Source organism: Pristiophorus japonicus, chromosome 4, assembly GCF_044704955.1.
Source record: "Pristiophorus japonicus isolate sPriJap1 chromosome 4, sPriJap1.hap1, whole genome shotgun sequence".
Classification (NCBI taxonomy): Eukaryota; Metazoa; Chordata; class Chondrichthyes; family Pristiophoridae; genus Pristiophorus; species Pristiophorus japonicus.
Genome location: NC_091980.1, coordinates 87,267,587 through 87,294,484, shown reverse-complemented (window position 1 = coordinate 87,294,484; position 26,898 = coordinate 87,267,587). Strand labels below are relative to the sequence as shown.

The 26,898-nt window shown below is 43.3% G+C and overlaps 1 protein-coding gene across 2 annotated transcripts in view; it reads left to right on the top strand.

Moving 5' to 3' along the window:
- Positions 1-19,136, top strand: part of pttg1 (PTTG1 regulator of sister chromatid separation, securin) — a 42,313-nt gene extending 23,177 nt beyond the window's left edge. Inside the window, exons 1-6 of one of the 2 annotated variants that reach the window (XM_070877262.1) lie at positions 6,041-6,129; positions 6,975-7,074; positions 7,554-7,759; positions 15,017-15,116; positions 18,592-18,750; positions 18,835-19,136. In XM_070877262.1, the coding sequence (XP_070733363.1) occupies positions 6,990-7,074; positions 7,554-7,759; positions 15,017-15,116; positions 18,592-18,750; positions 18,835-18,923 (639 nt within the window). In that variant the 5' untranslated portion in view covers positions 6,041-6,129; positions 6,975-6,989 and the 3' untranslated portion in view covers positions 18,924-19,136. Of the gene's footprint in view, positions 1-6,040; positions 6,130-6,974; positions 7,075-7,553; positions 7,760-15,016; positions 15,117-18,591; positions 18,751-18,834 lie in introns of those variants that run through there. The other variant, XM_070877261.1, reaches the window with a different exon arrangement.
- Positions 19,137-26,898: the final 7,762 nt, after the last annotated feature.

The window sequence follows — 26,898 nt, the reverse complement described above, 5'->3', positions numbered from 1 at the left end:
CCATAGCGATAACCCAAGCGTTCATTGCCACCAGTGACAATACTAAGCAAATCTCTCAGTACACACATGCTGCTACAAGTAGTGTGAACAAAGTGATGTTGTTTTTGAATCGTAATGTACAGGGCCGGTCACACATACGTGCAGCCATACATCTGCAGGTGTCTTGAGTCCACCATCAAGGGTGATGAATACAAGGCATTAACACCTTGTTGGTGCTGCGGAGTGATCATTGTTTCCATTCATGCCAATTCAAAGGATATATTTGCAAGGGCTGTGGAACAATGGGACACTTCCAACGAGTGTGCAGGCGAGCTGCTAAGCCTGTTAAACCTGCAAACCACCAGGTTGCAGAGGAGGATCATGATGAAACAGAGCCTCAAAGAGGAGGCAGAGGTACACGGGGGTGGACACATTCTTCACGAATTGTCCCCCAATAATGCTGAATGTTGAACTAAATGGACTCCCGGTGTCAATGGAGCTGGACACGGACGCAAGCCAGTTCATCAGCAAAAAGACTTTCGAAAGGTTGTGGTGCAACAAGGCCTCGAGGCCAGTCTTGGCTCCAATTTGGAAGAAACTAAGAACTTACACAAAAGAACTGATTCCTGTAATCGGCAGTGCTACCGTAAAGGTCTCCTACGATGGAGCGGTGTACAAGCTACCACTCTGGATGGTACTGGGTGATGGTCCCACGCTGCTCGGCAGGAGCTGTCTGGGAAAGATACGCTGGAACTGGGACGACATCCGAGCGCTATCGCCTGCTGATGACACTTCGTGTGCCCAGTTCTTAAACAAATTTCCTTCGCCGTTCGAACCAGGCATCGGGAAATTCCAAGGAGCAAAAGTGCAGATCCACCTAATTCCGGGGGCGTGACCCATTCATCACAAGACGAGAGCAGTACCGTATATGATGAGAGAAAGGGTAGAGATCGAGCTAGACCAGCTACAAAGAGAAGGCATCATCTCATCGATCGAGTTCAGCGAGTGGGCCAGTCCTATTGTTTCAGTCCTCAAGGGAGACGCCACCGTCCGAATCTGTGGCGATTACAAAGTAACTTATCAATCGTTTCTCCCTGCAGGACCAATAACCACTACCAAAAGCCGACGACCTCTTTGCAATGCTGGCGGAAGGAAAGACATTCACAAAGCTGGATCTGACTTCAGCCTACATGACGCAGGAACTGGAGGAATCATTGAAGGCCCTCACCTGCATCAACACGCACAAAGGTCTTTTTGTTTATAACTGGAATCCAAACAGGCATCGATCAGCGGTGACGATATTCCAGAGAAACATGGAAAGTTTACTGAAATCAGTCCCGTACACCGTGGTCTTCCAGGACGACATCTTGGTTACTGGTCGGAACACAGTCGAGCATCTGCAGAACCTGGAGGAGGTTCTTAGTCGACTCAACCGCGTTGGGCTCAGGTTAAAACGCTCGAAGTGTGTTTTCCTGGCACCTGAAGTAGAGTTCCTGGGAAGGAGGATTGCGGCAGACGGCATCAGGCCCACCAGCGCGAAGACTGAGGCAATCGAGAACGCACCGAGGCCACAGAACGTGACGGAGCTGTGCTCGTTTCTGGAAAACTTGAACTGCTTTGGTAACTTCTTACCAGGTCTCAGCATCTTGCTAGAACCACTACACATCTTACTACGAAAAGGGGACAAATGTGTTTGAGGCAAAAACTAAGAAAATGCCTTTGTAAAAGTGAGAAAATTGTTATGCTCAAACAAATTGCTTGTGTTGTATGATCCATGTAAGTGTTTGGCACTAGCATGTGATGCGTCGTCATATGGCGTCAGGCAACAAGCTAATGATTTCGGGAAACTGCAACCGGTTGCTTATGCATCCAGGAGTCTGTCTAAGGCCGAGAGAGCCTACAGCATGATTGAAAAAGAAGCGTTAGCGTGTGTCTATGGGGTAAAGAAAATGCATCAATACCTGTTTGGGCTAAAATTCGAATTGGAAACTGACCATAAGCCACTTATATTCCTGTTTTCTGAGAGTAAAGGGATAAATACCAACACATCGGGCCGCATCCAGAGATGGGTGCTCACGTTGTTCGCATACAACTACACCATCCGCCACAGGCCAAGCACAGAAAACTGCGCCGATGCTCTTAGTAGGCTGCCATTGCCCACCACGGGGGTGGAAATGGCGCAGCCTGCAGATCTAGCCATGGTTATGGAAGCATTTGAGCGTGAGCAATCACCTGTCGCTGCCCGGCAGATCAAAACCTGGACAAGCCAGGACCCCTTATTATCTCTAGTCAAAAGCTGTATGCTTCATGGGAGCTGGTCCAGTGTCCCAGTGGAAATGCAGGAAGAGATAAAGCCGTTCCAGTGGCACAAAGATGAAACGTCTAAAAAGGCAGACTGCCTTCTGTGGGGTAATCGCGTTGTGGTCCCCAAGAAGTGAAGAGACACCTTTATCAATGACCTCCACAGTACCCACCCAGGCATCATAATGATGAAAGCGATAGCCAGATCCCACGTGTGGTAGCCCAGTATCGATGCAGACTTAGAGTCCTGCGTACACAGATGTAATACATGCTCGCAGTTATGCAATGTACTCAGGGAGGCACCACTAAGTTTATGGTCTTGGCCCTCCAAACCATGGTCTAGGGTACACGTCGATTGTGCAGGCCCGTTCTTGGGTAAAATGTTCCTTGTGGTTGTAGACGCATACTCCAAGGGGATTGAATGTGAGATAATGTCGGCTAGCACGTCCGCTGCCACTACTGAAAGCCTGTGGGCCATGTTTGCCACTCACGGCTTACCTGATGTTCTGGTGAGTGACAACAGGCCATGTTTTACCAGTGCTGAGTACAAAGAATTCATGACCCGTAACTGGATCAAACTTGTCACATCTGCCCCGTTTAAACCAGCGTCCAATGGTCAGGCAGAGCGAGCAGTGCAAACCATCAAGCAAGGCTTGAAGACGGTAACTGAAGGCTCACTGCAGACTCGCCTATCCAGAGTCCTGCTTAGCTACTGCACGAGACAAGGTCCCAAGTGGCTTCCTGGCACTGTTGTGGCCAAAGAGGGGAGCAGGGTGTTTTGGGTCAAAGTTTCAAATGGACTCATTCACCTGAAACACTTGGACCAAATCAAACTCCGAATCACGGACTACCCTGAGCAACCCACCTTGGACCCTACCTTTTTTTGATCCCCCAACATACACACCAGTGGCAACCGGCACCATGGTTGACCACGAAGCAGAACCCATCATCCACAGCAGCCCTGCAGGGCCAACACACCAGGCAGCAAGGCCAGCTGCACAGCAGCCCAGCGAGAGCCCAACAAATGATTCAACAACACCAGCTTTCACACCAAGACAATCAACCAGGGCAAGAAGGGCCCCAGATCGACTCGCATTGTAAATAGTTACCCTATTGATTTTGGGGGGGGGGGAATGTTGTTATGTGTGGACTTGTATTTACTCTGTACAGCCACCAGAGGGCTCATTCCCCGGAGTCCCAAGGGATCCCATAATCCCTTGGGAGCACAGGTATTTAAAAAGGCTTCACAGGTTGGAGAGGCACTCTGGAGACCTGAACTAAAAGACTACGGTCACACTTTACTTTGAGCTCACAGTAGTCAGTCTGACTCTTTCTCCATACACTACAGATAGTATGCAGGTACAGCAAGTGATCAGGAAGGCCAATGATATCTTAGCCTTTATTGCAAAGGGGCTGGAGTATAAAAGCAGGGAAGTCTTACTACAGCTATATAAGGTATTGATGAGGCCACACTTGGAATACTGCGTGCAGTTTTGGTTTCCATATTTACGAAAGGATATACTTGCTTTGGAGGCAGTTCAGGAGGCTAGGTTGATTCCAGCGATGAGGGGGTTGACTTGTGAGGAAAGGTTGAGTAGGTTGGGCCTCTACTCATTGGAATTCAGAAGAATGAGAGGTGATCTTATCAAGACATATAAGATTATGAGGGGGCTTGACAGGGTGGATTCAGAGAGGATGTTTCCACTGATGGGGGAGACTAGAACTAGAATAAGGGGACGCCCATTTAAAACCGAGATGAGAAGAAATTTCTTCTGAGGGTTTTGAATTTGTGGAATTCACTGTCTGAGAGCTGTGGAAGCTGGGACATTGAATAAATTTAAGACAGAAATGGACGGTTCCTTAATCGATAAGAGGTTACTCCTGTTCCTATTTCACAAGAGATTGATGTGCAAAGTTAGAGCACATGGGATTGGGGGTAGTGTACTGACATGGATTGAGAACTGGTTGTCAGACAGGAAGCAAAGAGTAGGAGTAAATGGGTACTTTTCAGAATGGCAGGCAGTGACTAGTGGGGTACCGCAAGGTTCTGTGCTGGGGCCCCAGCTGTTTACACTGTACATTAATGATTTAGATGAGGGGATTAAATGTAGTATCTCCAAATTTGCGGATGACACTAAGTTGGGTGGCAGTGTGAGCTGCGAGGAGGATGCTGTGAGGCTGCAGAGCGACTTGGATAGGTTAGGTGAGTGGGCAAATGCATGGCAGATGAAGTATAATGTGGATAAATGTGAGGTTATCCACTTTGGTGGTAAAAACAGAGAGACAGACTATTATCTGAATGGTGACAGATTAGGAAAAGGGGAGGTGCAAAGAGACCTGGGTGTCATGGTACATCAGTCATTGAAGGTTGGCATGCAGGTGCAGCAGGCGGTTAAGAAAGCAAATGGCATGTTGGCCTTCATAGCAAGGGGATTTGAGTATAGGGGCAGGGAGGTGTTGCTACAGTTGTACAGGGCATTGGTGAGGCCACACCTGGAGTATTGTGTACAGTTTTGGTCTCCTAACCTGAGGAAGGACATTCTTGCTATTGAGGGAGTGCAGCGAAGGTTCACCAGACTGATTCCCGGGATGGCGGGACTGACCTATCAAGAAAGACTGGATCAACTGGGCTTGTATTCACTGGAGTTCAGAAGAATGAGAGGGGACCTCATAGAAACATTTAAAATTCTGACGGGGTTAGACAGGTTAGATGCAGGAAGAATGTTCCCAATGTTGGGGAAGTCCAGAACCAGAGGTCACAGTCTAAGGATAAGGGGTAAGCCATTTAGGACCGAGATGCGGAGGAACTTCTTCACCCAGAGTGGTGAACCTGTGGAATTCTCTACCACAGAAAGTTGTTGAGGCCAATTCACTAAATATATTCAAAAAGGAGTTAGATGAGGTCCTTACTACTAGGGGGATCAAGGGGTATGGCAAGAAAGCAGGAATGGGGTACTGAAGTTGAATGTTCAGCCATGAACTCATTGAATGGCGGTGCAGGCTAGAAGGGCCGAATGGCCTACTCCTGCACCTATTTTCTATGTTTCTATGTTTATGTTCTTTATGTGTATTCATTACTGGTTGAAATTTCTGCATAATCTCGCTGGATTCTGTCTCAAAAAGTGGGCTTAGTGGACTGCTCGGCCCAAGTTTACTTTTAACTCAAATACAAAAGCAAAATACGGCAGATGCTGGAATATGCAATAAAAACAGAATGCTGGAATCTCAGCAGGTCAGGCAGCATCTGTGGAGAGAAAAACCGAATTAACATTTCCGATCCTGGGTGGTCCTACTTTACAAACTCTCATTTTCCCTTTTCTTACTCTAAATCAAACAAAAAAGCGAAGTGCCGAGAAGCGTAGTGTGCCACTACATCCTGCACAATGCCTTGCTGCTTTACTGTACTGTAGATTTCAGACTCTAAAAATAATTTACACCTGAACCCAACAACTCAGAACCGTTGTTAATTTGAATTTCTAATAGACTATGCAGGATTGACGTGCGCAAGAGCTAAAATAAGTCATTCACATCAAATATATATATATTCAATCCATCTCGCCATCATTCCAAACACTTTGAAACAAATGAATGCATAGAGAAGATTCTCTTAAGTGGTTGCAAAATGCCACGGTATCAGTCAGCCTTGGCTCAAACTGTTCCCGCTTATTTTAGCCCTCCGGCCTGCAGGGGGTGCCCTTGTTCGGGACTTGAGCATTTTAAAGCTCTGCGATCTTCTGCTTTCCTTGTCTGATTAATTTGATCCAATCAACCGCCAGCTTGTCGCTCGGCATCATTTAAAACAGTTGTGGCGGGATGGTGCTGAGTTTTATAGTGACTATAACTGGAGTGGTTAGTCCGGTTTAATTTTGTCATAAAGTTTGATAAGTGTTTAATTTTAAACTGTGAAAATGAGTTGAGTGTTTGAGCATATACTTTGGCGCTTTAGGCTGTTTGCATTAGGTGGTCTGGAGAAATTGGTATTTAGGGAATAATGACATTTAGTTTCCAAAATGACCGACAAATGTTTTTAAAACATAGCAGCCGGTAAAATGAGACTTCTGATATGGACCTTACAATTTGATTTATAAAATGTTAAAATTCTCATGTAGACCGTATTCTGCTGTAGCTATTCGGTGCCTGTCAGTATAGGGAAAAGGAAATAAATACATTCACGTGACTCGTAATTCGCTGAGTTACCTGACCACTCGGAAATGGGCTGTGGTCAGTATCGTGAGTGAGCTGCAACTAATCACTTTTGTGATCCTTTTTGAAACGAAGAGTGTTTTCAACGTAATGTGGTTGTCACCTGAAGAACTTTAGGAAGCCCACCTGCTGGGGTGCATACATGACTCCTATCTCAAATGAGATTTGTGTGGCATTTCTAAAGAGCAATGTGTGTGTGATCCTTCAGGGAGGGAAAATGAAGTTCTCTTCAGGCACTCTAGCCATAGATACAACAGTTCTGTATTGTGTGGAAATGTTTTACAAATACTTGGCTTTTCTTATTACGTACTGCTCCAAGTTAAAATTGTGAGTTAAATGTCTAGTGCTTAATATTTCTAGCAAATTTTATCACTGGTTTACCAAATTTTATCACTGGTTTACTAATCAGAAAAATCCTAAATTTTCTGTTCAAGTTCTTCACATTCTATAAAAAAAAATCAATTACAGTGGCATTAAATATTTTTTTATAGTGATCTCTAACTAAAATGGCAGTGAGAATATTTATGGAGAAAGAAAATGAGCTCTTGAGTACCCATACAAAGAACCATCCAAAGCTACTTTCTGTTTCATGTAAGTATTTTATCTTCTTTCTATTAATGTGCACTTGAACAAGGGAAATTTCAATAACTTGCTATGAGGTCATAAACTAAGCTTTGCATTAAGGTAACATCTTGATCTTGAAGTTTGTATCTGGTTTAATGCAGAACTTTGTACCTGTGTGGAACTTTTTATATCCCAGTAATTGAAGTACTTTAGTCTTTCTAACCAAAGAATATATGTTCTGTTGGGAAACCTCATTTATTATAAATATGTCTGTCTGTCTGGAAGTGGCCTATTGGATTCTAAGCCTTTTTAAATGACGGCCAGGTTATCCTGCAGCTAAATGACTTGTTAAAATGGTAAAGTAGTCTCAATGCTTGTTTTCTTCACAAAAGCTTGTCAACTATATTGACCCCTTGTTTGTATTTAGGCTAATATCTACACTATTGACTGAGCTTTTGTGAATTTGTTTTACTATTTAAAACACTAATTCTATTTTCTTGTTTCAGCTATGACTGAAACGTCTCTACTGCAGACTCCACAAACTGGAAAGATGTTGACTGCAACTCCTCGCTTGCAGCAGTCTGCAAGAAAAGCCCTGGGTGATGTAAACTGTCTGCTGCGTGCAGGCAGCATGACTGATTACTCACAGAAAAAGAGAATAGGGAAGGTCCACAAAGGGAAAAGTAACAAACAAATTTTAAAAACAGCTAAGGTATTAACATTTGTGGGGAACAAATAATTGTTTTTTTTAAATACTGAGTAAATGTGTCCAACTAGATAGTTTGGTTAAATGGAAAATGTTGGCAACGCTTAGCAAGCTAGGCAGGATACATAAGAACATAAGAAGAAGCAGGAGTAGGCCATTTGGTGCCTTGAGCCTGCTCTGCCATTTAATAAGATCATAGCTGATCTAATCTTGGGTTCAGCTCCACTTCCCTGCCTGCTCCCCATAACCTTTCATTCCCTCACCATTCAAAAACCTGTCTTATCTCCACCTTTAAATATATTCAATGACCCAGCCTCCACAGCTCTCCTGGGGCAGAGAATTCCACAGATTTATGACTCTCAGATGAAATTCCTCCTCTTCTCCTCTGTTCTAAATGGGTGACCACCTTATTCTGAAACTTACCCCCTTCATTCTAGATTTTCCCCCACTAGTGGAAACATCCTCTCTGCATCTACCTTGTCGAGCCCTCTCAGTATCTTGTATGTTTCAATAAGATAACCTCTCATTCTTCTAAACTCTTATGAGTATAAGCCCAACTTACTCAATCTTCATAATTCAACCCCTTCATCTCAGGAATCAACCTAGTGAACCTTCTCTGAATTGCCTCCAATGCAAGTATATCTCTCCTTAAATAAGGAGACCAAAACTGTACACAGTATTCTAGATGTGGTCTCGCCAATACTCTGTACAGTTGAAGCAGGATGTCCCTGCTTTTATACTCCATCCCCCTTGCAATAATGGCCAACATTCCATTTGCCTTCCTCATTACTTGCTGTAACTGCATATTAACTTTGTTTCATGCACAAGGACCCCAGGTCCCCCTCCACTGCAGCATTTTAACATAGAAACATAGAAAATAGGTGCATGAGTAGGCCATTCGGCCCTTCAAGCCTGCACTGCCATTCAAAATGATCATGTAACTTCAGTACCCCATTCCTGCTTTCTCTCTATACTACTTGATCCCTTTAGCCATAAGAGCCGCATCTAACACTCTTTTTTGAATATATCTAATGAATTGGCCTCAACAACTTTGTGGTAGAGAATTCCACAGGTTCACAACTGAGTGAAGAAGTTTCTCCTCATCTCGTTCCTAAATGGCTTATCCCTTATCCTTAGACTGACCCCTGGTTCTGGATTTCCCCAACATTGGGAACATTCTTCCTGCATCTAACCTGTCCAATCCTGTCAATTTTGTTGCCATGAGATCCCCCTCATTCTTCTTAATTCCAGTGAATATAAGCAGAGTCGATCCAGCCTCTCTTCATATGTCAGTCCTACCTTCCTGCGAATCAGCCTGGTGAACCTTCACTGCACTCCCTTAATAGCAAGAATGTCCTTCCTCAGATTAGGAGACCAAAACTGTGTACACTGTTCAAGGTGTGGTCTCACTAAGGCCCTGTACAACTGCAGTCAGACCTCCCTGCTCCTATACTCAAATCCCCTTGCTATGAAGGCCAAAATGCCATTTGCTGCCTTCATCGCCTGCTGTACCTGCATGCCAACTTTCAATGACTGATGTACCATGACACCCAGATCTCGTTGCACCTCCTTTTCCTAATCTGCTGCCATTCAGATGATATTCTGCCTTCCTGTTTTTGCCACCAAAATGGATAACCTCACACATCCATATTATACTGCATCTGCCATGCATTTGCCCACTCACCTAACCTGTCCAAGTCACCCTGCAACCTCTTAGCATCCTCCTCACAGCTCACAATACCACCCAGCTTAGTGTCATCTGCAAACTTGGAGATATTACATTCAATTCCTTTGTCTAAATCATTCATGTATATTGTAAATAGCTGGGGGCCCAGCACTGAACCTTGCGGTACCCCACTAGTCACTGCCTGCCATTCTGAAAAGGACCTGTTTATTCCTACTCTTTGCTTCCTGTCTGCCAACCAGTTCTCATTCCACATCACTAAGTTACCGTCAATACCATGTGCTTTAATTTTGCACACTAATCTCTTGTGTGGGACCTTGACAAAAGCCTTTTGAAAGTCCAAATCTCTCCATTTTTTTAAAAATAACTTTGCTTTTTTATTTTTCCTGCCAAAATCAATAACCTCACACTTTCCAACATTATACTCCCATCTTCCAAATGTTTGCTCACTCATAGCCTTTCTCTATCCCTTTGCAGATTTGTTGTCCTCCTCAACTTGCTTTCCCACCCATCTTTGTACCATCAGCAAAATTGGCTACATTACACTCAGTCCCTTCATAAAGATTGTAAATAGTTGAGGCTCCAGTATCGATTCCTGTGGCACCCCACTAGTTACTGTTTGCCAACCTGAAAATAATGCATTTATCCCAACTCTCTTTTCTGTTAGCCATCCTCGATGCATGCTAATATATTACCCCCAACCCTGTGAACTCTTATCTTGTGCAGTAGCCTTTTATGTGGCACCTTATTGAATGCCTTCTGGAAATCCAAATACACCACATCCACTGGTACCTCAAAGATAGTAATCTCAGGATTGCTACCAGTGCCACATGCTAGTCAGCGTAGAAATGGCAGGGTAGCTAAGATGAATACATGGCTTGAGGAGTGGTGCAGGAGGGAGGGATTCAAATTCTTGGGACATTGGAACTGGTTCTGGGGGAGGTGGGACCAGTACAAACATGACAGTCTGCACCTTGGCAGGACCAGAACCAATGTCCTAGGGGAAGTGTTTGCTAGTGCTGTTGGGGAGGGGTTAAACTAAAATTGCAGGGGGATGGGAACCTTTGCAGGGAGACAGAGGAAAGTAAAATGGGGGCAGAAGCCAAAGGTTAAAAGAAGGAAAGTAAAAGTGGAGGGCAGAGAAATACAAGGCAAAAATCAAAAAAGGCCACAATACAGCAAAATTCTAAAGGGACAAATTGTATTAAAAAGACAAGCCTGAAGGCTCTGTGCCTCAATGTGAGGAGTATTCGTAATAAGGTGGACAAATTAACTGCGCAGGCAGCTATTAATGAATGATATAATTGGGATTACGGAGACATGGCTCCAGGGTGACCAAGGCTGGGAACTCAATATTCAGAAAGGAAAAGGAGGTGGGGTAGCATTGCTGGTTGGTTAAAGAGGAAATTAACGCAATAGTAAGAAAGAACATTAGCTTGGATGATGTGAAATCTGTATGGGTAGAGCTGCGGAATACCAAAGGGCAAAAAACGCTAGTGGGAGCTGTGTACCGACCACCAAACAGTAGTAGTGAGGTTGGGGACAGCATCAAACAAGAAATTAGGGATGCGTGCAATAAAGGTACAGCAGTTATCATGGATGACTTTAATCTACATATAGATTGGGCTAACCAAACTGGAGAAGGAGGATTTCCTGGAGTGTATTGGGGATGGCTTTCTAGACCAATATGTCAAGGAACCAACTAGAGGGCTGGCCATGCTAGACTGGGTGATGTGTAATGAGGGGTCTAATTAGCAATCTTGTTGTTCATGGCCCCTTTGGGAAGAGTGACCATAATATGGTAGAATTCTTTATTAAGATGGAGAGTGATAATAATTCAGACTAGGGTCCTGAACTTAAGGAAAGTTAACTTTGATGGTATGAGATGTGAATTGGCTAGAATAGACTGGTGAATGATACTTAAAGGGTTGACGGTGGATAGGCAATGGCAAACATTTAAAGAGCACATGGATGAACTTCAACAATTTTACATCCCTGTCTGGAGTAAAAACAAAACAGGGAAGGTGGCTCAACCATGGCTAACAAGGGAAATTAGGGATAGTGTTAAATCCAAGGAAGAGGCATATAAATTGGCCAGAAAATGCAGCAAACCTGAGAACTGGGAGAAATTTAGAATTCAGCAGAGGAGGACAAAGGGTTTAATTAGGAGGGGGGAAATAGAGTATATGAGGAAGCTTGCAGGGAACATAAAAACTGACTGCAAAAACTTCTATAGATATGTGAAGAGAAAAAGATTAGTGAAGACAAATGTAGGTCCCAAAATGGCAGACCAATTGAACAACAGAATATTATATATATATATTCTGGAAATACTAGGGGACTGTCAGGAAATTGTGTTAGGGAAATTGATGGGATTGAAGGCCGATAAATCCCCAGGGCCTGATAGTCTGCATCCCAGAGTACTTAAGGAAGTGGCCCTAGAAATAGTGGATGCATTTTTGATCATTTTCCAACAGTCTATCGACTCTGGATCAGTTTCTATGGACTGGAGGGTAGCTAATGTAACACCACTCCTTTTTTTTTAAAAAAAAGGAGGGAGAGAGAAAACACGGAATTATAGACCGGTTAGCCTGACATCAATAGTGGGGAAAATGTTGGAATCAATTATTAAAGGTGAAATAGCAGCGCATTTGGAAAGCAGTGACTGGGTCAGTCCAAGTCAGCATGGATTTATGAAAGGGAAATCATGTTTGACAAATCTTCTGGAATCTTTTGAGGATGTAACTAGTAGAGTGGACAAGGGAGAACCAGTGGATGTGGTGTATTTGGACTTTCAAAAGGCTTTTGACAAGGTCCCACAAGAGATTGGTGTGCAAAATTAAAGCACATGGTATTGGGGGTAATGCATTGACGTGGATAGAGAACTGGTTGGCAGACAGGAAGTAGGGATAAACAAATCCTTCTCAGAATGGCAGGCAGTGCCTAGTGGGGTGCCGCAGGGCTCAGTGCTGGGAACCCAGTTATTTACAATATATATCACTGATTTAGATGAAGTAATTGAGTGTAATATCCAAGTTTGCAGATAACATTAAGCAAGGTGGTGGTGTGAGCTGTGAGGAGGATGCTAAGAGGCTACAGGGTGACTTGGACAAGTTAGGTGAGTGAGCAAATGCATGACAGATGCAATATAATGTGGATAAATGTGAGGTTATCCACTTTGGTGGCAAAAACATGAAGGCAGAATATTATCTGAATGGCAGCAGATTAGGAAAAGGGGAGGTGCAATGAGACCTGGGCGTCATGGTACATCAGTCATTGAAAGTTGACATGCAGGTACAGCAGGTGGTGAAGAAGGCAAATGGCATGTTGGCCTTCATAACTAGGGGATTTGAGTATAGGAGCTGGGAGGTCTTGTGCAGTTGTACAGGACCTTGGTGAAGCCTCACCTGGAATATTGTGTGCAGTTTTGGTCTCCTAATCTGAGGAAGGACGTTCTTGCTATTGAGGGAGTGCAATGAAGGTTCACCAGACTGATTCCTGGGATGGCAGGACTGACATGAGGAGAGACTGGATTGACTGGGCCTGTATTCAGTGGAGTTTAGAAGAATGAGAGGGGATCTCATAGAAACATATATAAAATTCTGACGGGACTGGACAGGTTTGATGCAGGAAGAATGTTCCTGATGTTTTGGCAGTCCAGAATCAGGGGTCACAGTCGAAGGATAAGGGGTAAGCCATTTAGGACCGAGATAAGGAGAAACCTTTTCACTGAGTTGTTAACCTGTGGAATTCTCTACCACAGAGTTGATTCTAGTTCATTAGATATATTCAAGAGGGAGTTAGATATGGCCCTTACGGCTAAAGAGATCAAGGGGTATGGAGAGAAAGCAGGAAGGGGATACTGAGGTGAATGATCATGCATGATATTGAATGGTGGTGCACTATTGAAGGGCCGAATGGCCTACTCCTGTACCTATTTTCTATATTTACTCCCTTATCCACCCTGCTTGTTACATCCTCCAAGAAATCTAGCAAAATTTGTCAAATGTAATTTCCCTTTTATTAAAACCATGCTGACTCTGCTTGACTGTATTATGCTTTTTCGACTGTCCTGCTACTGCTTCCTTAATAATGAACTCTGGCATTTTCCCAATGACAGATGTTTAGCTAATTGGTCTATAGTTTCCTGCTTTCTGTCTCCCTACTTCTTTTTTTAGTAGAGGTGCTACATTTGTGGTTTTCCAATCTGCTGGGACCTCTCTAGAATCCAGGGAGTTTTGGTAGATTCCACTATCTCTGCAGCCACTTCTCAAGACCCTAGGATGTGAGGCATCAGGTCCAGGGGACTTGTCTACCTTTCGTCCCATTATTTTACCTAGTACTTTTTCTTCAGTGATGATAGTGATTGTTTTAAGTTCCCTCCTCCCTATAGCCCCTTGATTATCTATTATACACTTCATATCTATGACCTTTTGTCAGACAAACAGTTCTGACAAAGTTGTCAACATGAAATGTTAATCCTACATTTCTCTGCGAATGCCAAGCTTTTCCAACTTTTTTTAAATTTCCAGCATCTGCAGTATTTTCAAATCACTGACATAAAGTGATGTAGCTGAAAGCAAATTGGAGCTAAGGACTTCAGATGGATGAATCACTTTCATTTGTATTTTCTCCCCAAACAAAAATAATTGTTGCCCATGTTTCAATATGATTCCACAACAGCGTGTTTTGACATTTGAATGAGTTTAACTCTGCAGGTTGCTATTTTTTATTTGGTTGTACTTGGAGCATATAGCTAAGGGGTCCAGTGTAGAATCAGTCAACTGGATTGCTTCCCCAGAATTACACTCTTATAAATTTATTTAGTGATCCTTGTGTGCAGGGAAATGATACTGAACAAAAGGGGAATAATGGAGGGGTTGTCTTAGCCTTCGCTCCCACACCCTTTTCTAAGTTTAAGTGAGAAGGTGACAATGGAATGGAAAATCCTGGTTGAGTGAAGGCTACGTGCAGGGGGGGGGTCAAATGTATACATTTTCTTTTACCTTCATCTTTAAAAGCAGCATTGTGGTCCTTCCAGGGGTGTCTTTTCTTGTATGCAAAGGAGAGGGAATAAGCTGTGTACTTCCAGTTCTAGTTCTTTAATGAAGAAGTGCTTAATCAGTTATAAAGTTGCATCTACAATGAGGGGCCATAGAGTCTTAACACTATATAGAATGAATGCAAAGGCATCTCTAGTATCATCTGAAACAGTGACTCCTTTCTAGTGTTCAGATGGACTTCTTGCTTTTTAATCTCTCATCCCTTCTCCCCCCAAATTAGTTGAAATAGTTTTGGAATGGCTCTGTTGCAAAGCTATACACTTGTACAGTAACTTTTTTTAAAAGATGAAACTCTTGATCAGGGAGATATTGAAGTTCTGCATTAAATGTGGTGTGAATGGGTCTCAGACATTGTTTCTCCTTTTCCTGTGTCCAATCTAAAATAAATTAGATGCAACTCGAGGGCACATGTGCATCTATACTAAACTAGCAAATCTTAGGCTATTTTATGTCGCATAATCAAGCATCTGTAACCATTACCTACAAAATGCTGATTTTAAGCACTTGTGCTTCCAGCCCACAGAAAAGCCTTCCATTTCAGAGCCACCAAAATGCCCTGTTGAAAAGTCTGAAGACTACCCTGAAATTGAAGCTTTCATTCCATATAATCCTCTTGGTAAGAAACTGAAAACTTGGGAGGAAGTGGGTTGAAGAGGAAAGAGATAGAAATGTTAAGTGAGTTAAAGGATACATACAATGAGAACTGAAATTGCATTGGTTGAAAGTAACTTGCCAACCAAGCTTTTTTTTTTTGGAGGGCGGGTGTACGGGGCAGGCTCACATTGTCTATTATTTGACTTCCCATCTGTCATTTTCTGTAAGTATCTTTTGCATAGTGTAAGGGTTCTTTTTACTGATGTTGCTTTCTGAGTTAGGAACTTTGTGCATATAACTAGATGTGGGCACTGCACATTGTTGCCTCTGCTGTCCCCAAGTGGCCCCCTTTTTATTTTCTCATCTACATGCTGCCCCTCGGTGCCATCAGAAAACACTTAACATTATGCTGATTACACCCAACTCTCTCATCAGACTGCTTGTCCAACATCCAGTACTGGATGAGCAAAAATTCCCTCCAACTGAATATTGGGAAGATCAAGCCATTGTCTTTAGTCCCCACCACAAACTCTGTTCCCTAGCCAATAGCTCCAACCTTCGTAGCATCTGTCTGAGGCTGAACCAGACTGTTCACAACCTTGATGTCGTATTTGACCCCTGAAGTGAGCTTCCGATCACATCCACACCATAAGCGAGACTGCCTATTCCCTCCTCCATAGCATCGTCCATCTCTGGCACTGCCTCAGCTCATCTATTGCTGAAACTCTCATCCATGCCTTTGTTGCCTCTAGACATGACTATTCCAATGCACTCCTGGCTGGCCTCCCACGTTTGATCCTACATAAACTTGGTCATCCAGAACTCGGCTGCCCGCATCCTAACTCACACCAAGTCCCGTTCACCCATGTGCTCGCTCCTTAAAACCTACCTCTTTGACCAAGCATTTGGTCATCTGCCTAAATTTTGATTTATAACAATCGTGGACAGTGCTTTGGGACGTTTTACTACGTTAAAGGCAAATTGTTGCTATCTGGGGGTTCCTGCATAAGAACATAAGGAACAGGAGTGGGCCATATGGCCCCTTGAGCCTACAATAAGATCATGGCTAATCTTTGACCTCTACTCTACTTTCCTGCCTGATCCTCATATTTTTTGATTCCCTGAGTGCCCAAAAATTTATCTCAACCTTGCATATAAACGACTCGGCATCCACAGCCATTTTGTGGCTGAGGATTCCAAAGATTCACAACCCTCTGAAGAAATTCTACTTCACCTCAGTCTTAAATGGCTGACACCTTATCCTGAGACTATAATCCCTAGTTCTAGACTCCAGCCAAGGGAAATGGCTTCTCAACATCTACCCTGTCAATCCCCCTCTGAATCTTGTATGTTTCAATGAGATCACCTCTCATTCTTCCAAACTCTAGTATAGGCTCAATCTCTCCTCCGACAAACCCCCTCATCCCAGGGATCAGTCTGATGCACCTTTGTTGCACTGCCTTTTAAGGCATTTATGTTGTTCCTCCATGTAAGGAGACCAAAACTGTGCACAGTACTTCAGGCATGGTCTCACCAAAGCCCTGTACAATTGTAGGAAGACTTCCTTACACTTGTACATCAATCTGCTTGCAATAAAGGCCAACATCTTATTTGCCTTCCTAATTGCATGCTGTACCTGCATGATACATGTTTCCTACCTAAGGAGACTGGAATCTCTCTGAACAACAACATTTAATAGTTTCTCACCATTTATATATTAAAATAAAACAACTACTGTTTTTAACCTCGCATTTCCCCAGCTCCATCTGCCACTATATTGCCCACTCTCTTAACCTGCCAATATCCCTTTACAGGCTCTGTCCTCACAACTTACTTTCCCACCTAGCTTTGTATTGTCAGCAAACTTGGATACATTATATTTGGTCCCTTCAACTAAGTCATTAATATAGATTGTAAATAGCTGAGGTCCAAGCGCTGATCTTGCGGCACCCCACTCGTTGCAACCTGTTAACGTGAAAACGACCCATGTATTCCTACTGTTTTCTGTCTGTTATCCAATCCTCTATCAATGCTAAGGTATCGCCCCCAACCCCATGAGCCCTTATCTTGTGTAACAACCTTTATGTGGTGGCATCTTGTGCCTTTTGGAAATCCAAATATGCTACATCCTCTAGTTCCCCCTTGCCTACCCTGCTGGATACATCAAAATGTAATAAATTTGTCAAACACAATTTCCCTTTCATAAAACCATGTTGACTCTGCCTAAGTTACCACTTCCTTAATAATGGATTCTGCAATTTCCCAACAACTGATGCCAAGCTAACTGGTCTGTAGTACCCTGTTTTTTCTCTCGCTCCTTTCTTGAATAACGGGGTTAAATTTGCTACCTTCCAATCCTCTGGGACTGTTTTAGAATCTAAGGAATTTTGGACGATCATCATGCATCCACTATCTCTGCAGCCACATCTTAGAACCCTAGGATGTAGGCCATTGGATTCAGGGGATTGTTGGCTTTTAGTCCCATTAGTTTCTCAAGTATTTTTTCTGCTTTTAATTACAGTTCCTCACTCTAGCCCCTTAGTTCCCCACTATTTTTGGTATGCTTTCTATAAGTTCCTGCCGGTCCCTTATTCCTCCATTATAATTTCTCCTGTCTCGGTCTCTTCATTTTGCTACTCTGTTTTAGATCATTATAGAAGTTCTTGGCATGTGTTTACTTATTTTTTGAAGAACCTGGAGCAAGTGTGGAGGGCTATATTTGGAAGGAAACAATAAGGTGGGGAGGCTTTCTGGGATGGAGTGATTGGTGATCCTGTTTTTCCATGGACCTCCTGTCTTTTTTCCACCTCCCAACACTTCTCACCTGCCCCCCCCATGTTCTTGTGACTCCCAGCTCTCTTAAAGCACCCTGTACAAGAGAGATGATTTTGTTTTATAGCGAGTGGATTTTGACTCAATGTTTATTTTCAAATGCAGAAATCCATTAACATTACAACTTTTTTTCTAATCTGCATACTTTGCCATTGTAATTGTGGTAGAGATTTTAGGGGGAAAAGTGATTTTAATATTTAAACAGATGATGCAGGGCTTTGGGGAGAGCAAATTGACAGCCCATTTCTCCATCAAAACAGTGACAACACTCCAAAATGTAATTCAGAACTGTAAAGCACCTTGATTTCCTGGAGTCATGAAAGGCACTATATAAAAGCAACTTTCTTGCTGAAACTTGTGACGTAGATAAGTGTGGGTGAAAATCCATACTGTTGAGAATTGTACAAGATTTATGTGCAAAACTGCATCACAGTTTTGTATGTAGATCTTTCCTACCACACTCTACTTGAGGGGAATCTAACTTTGGCAGACCTGACAGAACTTGCTTTCTTTTAAGTCTTCACTGAATCGAACAACATGACTGCATATAATGTTGCATATCAAGAGTAGTACAGCTCTGAATTTATCTAGTTTTATTTTGTGGAAAGAATTGGAGAAGAAAAATTGGGTATTTTTTTATAAAACTGTAAATTTGTTGTTTGCAGACTTTGAAGACTTTAACGTGCCAGAGGAACATAAGCTTGATCACATTTGCCTGACAGGTCTACCATTCTTTATTCTTGAACAAGAAGGAGCATTAATGGAAAAAGTGCTGAACAAAATCCCTTCACCTATGAAATGGCCTTCACTTGTAAAAGAGTCCAGTGAGTAAAAGGATTGCCTTTTTTATTATGCATTGGGTTTTCTGTTTTTTGAGGAAGAAACTATCTATCCTTTTTTATTTGTAGGTTTGATGGATTTTGACATGAATACTGACATTTTGGCAGACTTGGATGGAGTTGCAGTTGAATTGCCATTGATGGAATGTGACTTCTGAAAACTCATGACTTAGTATTTCCGACCATCTTTATTGAAATTTGGATTTGGTACTATTCGTCTCTCTGGATTGCAGTTGTGTGGATGATTTGGATGCATGTGTATCTTGCAGCCCAATCCATAACAGTCTGGGGAGAACTCTTCACTTTCAGCGTTTTGAATTTATGCAACCAATGTTCCCTTAAACTTTTTAATAAAGGCTTTTGTGTGTGTATATACACCTAGTGGCATTCACATTCTTAGAATCTAGATGAATTGCTCCAACTCAAGGGATCCCTTGGTCACTGGAATTTCTATGCTGCTCTGAAATTGAATATTTTCTCAACTTGTGTTGTGAAATTCAATTTTCAGCTGATCATAGAGCCAGCATGGATTTGTAAAGGGTAGATCAGGCCTAACAAATGGCTGGCTGTGGGTGAGTGAGGTTGTGGAGCTGTCTTCCCCCCCCTTCCTGAGGGTGTTGTCGACAGTGCTATAAGTGCAGCATCCCAAATCCGGAACCCTCGGGACCGAGTCTGTTCTGGACTTTGCGTTTTCCAGACTTCGGAACTTCTTTCTGACATCGCGAATCTGGAAATGCCCAAGCCCAGGTTTGGGTATTTCCGGATTTCGGAACGTCGGGGGGAGGAACTGTTCGGGTCGCCAGTCCCGTTCTGGAGGTTGTCTGGTGGGGCCCCACCACCAAGGAAGTGTTCGGGCCGGCAGGCCCTGTCGCAGAGGAGGGGCCGGGCTGGTGAGGAGGCCCCAAGATAGGGGCAGTGGCGGCGGGCGAGGCGAGCAGCAAGGTGAGGTCTGAGGTCAAGAGCTGAATTCCAGAGATGAGTGATAAGAACATAAGAATTAGGAACACGAGTAGGCCATCTAGCCCCTCGTACCTGCTCCGCCATTCAATAAGATCATGGCTGATCTGGCTGTGGACTCAGCTCCACTTACCCGCCTGTTCCCTGTCACCCTTCATTCCCTTATTGGTTAAAAATCTATCTATCTGTGACTTGAATACATTCAATGAGCTAGCCTCAACTACTTCCTTGGGCAGAGAATTCCACAGATTCAATACCCTCTGGGAGAAGAAATTCCTTCTCAACTTGGTTTTAAATTGGCTCCCCTGTATTTTGAGGCTGTGCCCCCTAGTTCTAGTCTCCCTGACCAGTGGAAACAACCTCTCTGCCTCTATCTTGTCTATCCCTTTCATTATTTTAAATGTTTCGATAAGATCACCCCTCATCCTTCTGAACTCCAACGAATAAAGACCCAGTCTACTCAATCTATCATCATAAGGTAACCCCCTCACCTCCGGAATCAGCCAAGTGAATCGTCTCTGTACCCCCTCCAAAGCCAGTATATCCTTCCTTAAGTAAGGTGACCAAAACTGCACGCAGTAATCCAGGTGCAGTCTTACTAATACCCTATACAGTTGCAGCAGGACCTCCCTGCTTTTGTACTCCATCCCTCTCGCAATGAAGGCCAACATTCCATTTGCCTTCCTGATTACCTGCTGCACCTGCAAACTAACTTTTTGGGATTCATGCACAAGGACCCCCAGGTCCCTCAGCACCTCAGCATGTTGTAATTTCTCCCCATTCAAATAATATTCCCTTTTACTGTTTTTTTTTTTTTTCCCCAAGGTGGATGACCTCACACTTTCTGACATTGTATTCCATCTGCCAAACCTTAGCCCATTTGCTTAACCTATCTAAATCTCTTTGCAGCCTCTCTGTCCTCTACACAACCTGATTTCCCACTAATCTTTGTGTCATTGCAAATTTTGTTACACTACACTCTGTCCCCTCTTCCAGGTCATCTATGTATATTGTAAACAGTTGTGGTCCCAGCACCGATCCCTGTGGCACACCACTAACCACCGATTTCCAACCCGAAAAGGACCCATTTATCCCGACTCTGCTTTCTGTTCGCCATCCAATTCTCTATCCATGCTAATACATTTTTTCTGACTCTGCGTACCTTTATCTTCTGCAGTAATCTTGTGTGGCACCTTATCGAATGCCTTTTGGAAATCTAAATACACCACATCCATCGGTACACCTCTATCCACCATGCTCGTTTATATCCTCAAAAAATTCCAGTAAATTAGTTAAACATGATTTCCCCTTCATGAATCCATGCTGCGTCTGCTTGATTGCACTATTTCTTCCTTAATAGTTTCAAGCATTTTCCCCACTACAGATGTTAAACTAACTGGCCTATAGTTACCTGCCTTTTGTCTGCCCCCTTTTCTTTTAAACCGAGGCGTTACATTAGCTGCTTTCCAATCCGCTGGTACCTCCCCAGAGTCCAGAGAATTTTGGTAGATTATAACGAATGCATCTGCTATAACTTCCGCCATCTCTTTTTTAATACCCTGGGATGCATTTCATCAGGACCAGGGGACTTGTCGACCTTGAGTCCCATTAGCCTGTCCAGCACTACCCCCCCGAGTGATTGTCTCAAGATCCTCCCTTCCCACATTCCTATAACCAGCAATTTTTGGCATGGTTTTTGTGTCTTCCACTGTGAAGACCGAAGCAAAATAATTGTTTTTAAAGTCTCAGCCATTTCCACATTTCCCATTATTAAATCCCCCTTCTCATCTTCTAAGGGACTAACATTTACTTTAGTCACACTTTTCCATTTTATATATCTGTAAAAGCTTTTACTATCTGTTTTTATGTTTTGTGCAAGTTTACCTTCGTAATCTATCTTTCCTTTCCTTTCTTGCTTTTTTAGTCATTCTTTGCTGTTTAAAATTTTCCTAACCTTGGCCACCTTATACGCATTGGTCTTTGATTTGATACACTCCTTTATTTCCTTGGTTATCCACAGCTGGTTATCCCTTCCCTTACCACCCTTTTTCACTGGAATATATTTTTATTGCGCACGATGAAAGAGCTCCTTAAAAGTCCTCCACTGTTCCTCAATTGTGCCACCGTTTAGTCTGTTTCCAGTCTATTTTAGCCAACTCTGCCCTCATCCCACTGTAGTCCCCTTTGTTTAAGCATAGTACGCTTGTTTCTGACACAACTTCCTCACCCTCAATCTGTATTACAAATTCAACCATACTGTGATCACTCATTCCATGAGGATCTTTTACTAGGAGATCGTTTATTTTTCCTGTCTCATTACACAGGACCAGATCTAAGATAGCTTGCTCCCTTGTAGGTTCTGTTTTAGATACTGTTCTAAAACAATCCCATATGCATTCTATGAATTCCTCCTCAAGGCTACCCCGTGCGATTTGAGTTGACCAATCGATATGTTGGTTAAAACCCCATGACTACTGCCGTTCCTTTTTCACATGTCTCCATTATTCCCTTGATTATTGCCCGCCCCACTGTGAAGTTATTATTTGGGGGCCTATAAACTACGCCCACCAGTGACTTTTTCCCCTTACTATCTCTAATCTCCACCCACAATGATTCAACATTTTGTTCAATAGAGCCAATATCATCTCTCTCAACTGTCCTGATATCATCCTTTATTAACAGAGATACCCCACCTCCTTTCCCTTCTTGTCTATCTTTCCGAATCGTCAGATACCCCTGTATGTTTAATTCCCAATCTTGGCCATCCTGCAACCATGTTTCTGTAATGGCCTACAAATTGTACCCATTTGTAATGATTTGTGCCGTCAACTCATTTACTTTATTTCGAATGCTGCGTGCGTTTAGGTAGTGTTTTAATCCTAGTTTCTAAACCATGATTTTTAGTTTTGCCCCCTCCTGCAGCCCCTTTATATTCAGTGGCCCTTGAGTTTCTCTGCCTTCCACTTTTACTCATTTCCTTTCTGTCTTTTGCTTTTGTCTCCTCTTTGTTTCCCTGTCCCCCTGCATTGGTTCCCATCCCCCTGCCATATTAGTTTAACCTCCCCAACAGCACTAGCAAACACTCCTCCTAGGACATTGGTTCTGGTCCTGCCCAGGTGCAGACTGTCCAGTTTGTACTGGTCCCACCTCCCCAGAACCTGTTCCAATGCCCAGGAATTTGAATCCTGCCCTGCTGCACCACTGCTCAAGCTATGTATTCATCTGCGATTCCTACTCTGACTAGCATGTGGCACTGGTAGCAATCCTGAGATTACTACTTTTGAGGTCCTACTTTTTAATTTAGCTCCTTAAATTCGTCTTGTAGGTTTAAAAAAAGGGATGAGGTCCTATGTCGTTGGTACCGATGTGCACCATGACAACTGGCTGTTCTCCCTCCCTTTTTAGAATGATCACCCTTGATTTCAAGGCAGCATTTGACTGAGTGGCATCATGGAGCCCTAGTAAAATTGAAGTCAATGGGAATAAGGGGAGCAATTCTCCACTAGCTAGAGTCATGCCTAGCACAAAAGAAAATGGTTGGTCTCTCCAACTACAATCATCATGGCCCTAGCACATTGCTGTAAGAGTTCCTCAGGGCTGTGTCCTAGGCCCAACCACCTTTGGCTGTGTCCTAGGCCCAACCACCTTCAGCTGCTTCATCAATAACCTTTGCTCTATCATAAGGTCAGAGGTGGGATGCTGATGATGATTGCACAGTGTTTAGTGCCATTTGCAACTCCTCAGATAATGAAGCAATCCATACCTGCATACACCAAGACCTGGATGACTTTCAGGCTTGGGCTGATAAGTGACAAGTAACATTTGTGCAACACAAATGCCAGGCAATGTCTCTCTCAAACAAGAATCTAACCACTGCCCCTTGATGTTCAATGGCATTACCATTGACAAATCCACCACCATCAACAGCCTTGGTGTCAATATTGACCAGAAACTTAACTGGACCAACTTACCAGAGCAGGTCAGTCTGGGTATTCTGCAGCAACTGTAGTACCTCCTGACTCCCAAAGCCTTTCCATTATCATAGGCAGTCCCTCAAAATCGAGGCAGACTTGCTTCCACTTTAAAAGTGAGTTCTCAGGTGACTGTACAGTCCATTACGGTCTCTGTCACAGGTGGGACAGACAGTTGTTGAAGGAAAGGTGGGTGGGGTGTCTAGTTTGCCGCATGCTCTCGGCAACGAGACTAGGTGCTCAGCACCCTCCCGGATGTTGCTCTTCCACTTAGGGCAGTCTTTGGCCAGGGATTCCCAGGTGTCGGTGGGGATGTTGTACTTTATCAAGGAGGCTTTGAGGATGTCCTTGAAACATTTCCTCTGCCGGTCAGGGGTTTGCTTGCCGTGCAGGAGTTCCAAGTAGAATGCTTGCTTTGGGAGTCTTGTGTTAACATGCCAGCACATGTGGCCTGCCCAACGGAGCTGGTCAAGTGTGGTCAGTGATTTGATGAAGATGACTTGCCTGGACAAGTGCAGCTCTAACAACACAAGAAGCTCAACACCATCCAGGACCAAACGGTCCACTTGATTAGCACCCCATCCACTGCCTTTAAACATTCACTCCCTTCCACCACTGGCACACCATGGCTGCAGTGTGTACCATCTACAAGGTGCACGGCAGCAATATGCCAAGGCTTCTTCAACAGCTTCCCAAACCCGTGACCTCGAATGCCTAGAAAGACAAGGGTAGCAGGCACATGGGAACATCCTCACCTGCAAGTTCTACTCTAAGTCACACCATCCTGACTTGGAAATATGTCACTGGACCAAAATCAAAGAACGCCCTCCTAAACAGCACTGTGAGTAAGAACATTAGGAAATAAGAGCAGGAGTATGTCATATAGCCCCTCAAGCCTGCTCCACCATTTAATGACATCTTAGCTGATTATCGACCTCCACTCCACTTTCCTACCCGATCTCCATATTCCTTGATTTCCCCTAGACTCCAAAAATCTACCTACCCTCCGTCTTGAATATATTTCAGAGACCAAGCATCCGCAGCCCTCTGGGATGCAGAATTCCAAACATTCACAACCTTCTGAGTGAAGAAATTTCTTCTCATCTCTGTCTTAAATGGCCTACCTCTTATCCTGCAACACTGCCCCCTAGTTCTAGACACTCGAGCCAGGGGAAACAACCTCTCAGCATCTACTTTGTCAATCCCCTTCAGAATCTTGTATGTTTCAATGAGATCACCTAAACTCCAGAGAGTATAGATTGTGTAGAATGGGCCTATCATAAAACAGCCCTCTCATCCCAGGAATCAGTCAGTGCAACAAAGGTTCACTAATCTCCAAGGCAAATATATCCTTTCTTATATAAGGAGACCAAAACTTTACACGGTACTCCAAGTGTGATCTCATCAAGGCCCTATACAATTGTAGCAAGACTCACTCTTATACTCCAACCACCCTTGCAATAAAGGACAAAATGCCATTTGCCTTCCTTATTGCTTAATGTACCTGCATGCTAGCTTTGTGTTTCTTGCACGAGGACACTCCAATCTCTCTGAACACCAACATTTAACATTTTCTCACCATTTAAAAAATATTCTGTTTTTTTTTATTCCTACCAAAGTGGATTTCCCTACATTATACTCCATCTGCCACCTTGCTGCCTACTCACTTAGTCTATCTATATCCTTATGTAGGCTTTGTGTTCTCACAGCTTACTGTCTCACCTAGCTTTGTATGGTCAGCAAACCTGGATATATTATACTCAGTCCCTTCATCTAGGTCATTAATATAGATTGTAAATAGCTGAGGCCCCAGCACTGAACCTTATAGTGATGAAGGGACCAAGTGTAATGTAGCTAACTTTGCTGATGATACAAAGCTAGGTGGGAAAACAAGTTGCAGATTTTTTTGCATCCTCCTCACAAAGGGATATAGATAGGCTAAGTGGGCAAAAATTTGGCAGATGGAGTATAATATGGGAAAATGTGAGGTTATCTACTTTGGTAGGAAAAATAAAAAAGCAAATTATTATTTAAATGGGGAGAGATTACAAAATGCTGCGGTACAGATGGATCTTGTGGTCCTGACCACATGAAACTCAAAGTTAATATGCAGGTACAGCAAGTAATTAGGAAAGCAAATGGAATGTTGGCCTTTATTGCAAGGGAGATGGAGTATAAAAGTAAGGAAGTCCTGCTGTAACTGTACATGGTGTTGGTGAGACCACACCTGGAGTACTGAGTACAGTATTGGTCTCCTTATTTAAGGAGGGATAAATGTGCATTGGAGGCCATTGAGAGAAGGTACACAAGGTTGATTCCTGAGATGAGGAGTTGTCATATGAAGAAAAGCTGAGCAGGTTAGGCCTATAGTCATTGGAGTTTAGAAGAATCAGAGGTGATCTTATTGAAACGTGTAAGATTCTGAGAGGGCTTGGATGCAGAGAGGATGTTTCCTCTCGTGGGGAATCTAGAACTCGGCATAGTTTTAGAATAAGTGCTCGCCCATTTAAAACGGAAATGAGCAAGAATGTTTTATCTGAGGGTCGTGAACCTTTGGAATTCTCTATCCCAGAGAATTGTGGGAGGCTGGGTCATTGAATAATTTTAAGGTGGAGATAGATAAATTTTTGAAGGATAAGTGATTATGGGGCGAGGGCAGGGAAGTGGAATTGAGGCCAAGATCAGATGAGCCATGATCTTATTGAATGGTCCGCGGAACAGGCTCAAGGAGCCAGATGGACTACTGCTCTTATTTCTTGTGTTCTATGTTCTTATAACAAGAATACATTTTCTCCCCCTGTTGTTTCCATGTTGCAGTTACACACATTTTTAATCCTTTCCGGATCTGCGTAATGTTTTTGATCCCAAAATAAGAGCAAAGGCTGGGAAAAGCCATTCATTGCATCATTTTTTTTTAAATTCGTAGCCAATCTTTCCAATTCTTTGTCAAATCACAAACGCCAGAGTTCACCTTGCACACATCAAGGATCACTCTGCGCCTAGCTACTGCAATACCAGGTTCAAGCCACCCCACCCACCTCCTATTTCCAAAAAGCATAGGAGAACCACCTTCCTGATCCAGAGAGAATCACTTTGGGGTCATGGTTACTCAGGTATCATGCACACAGCAGAGCAAGTCAAGGCGTCCCAAGTTGCTCTGTAGCTGCTGTAATCTCGCGCGATTAGTTGAACTGACTAATGACGC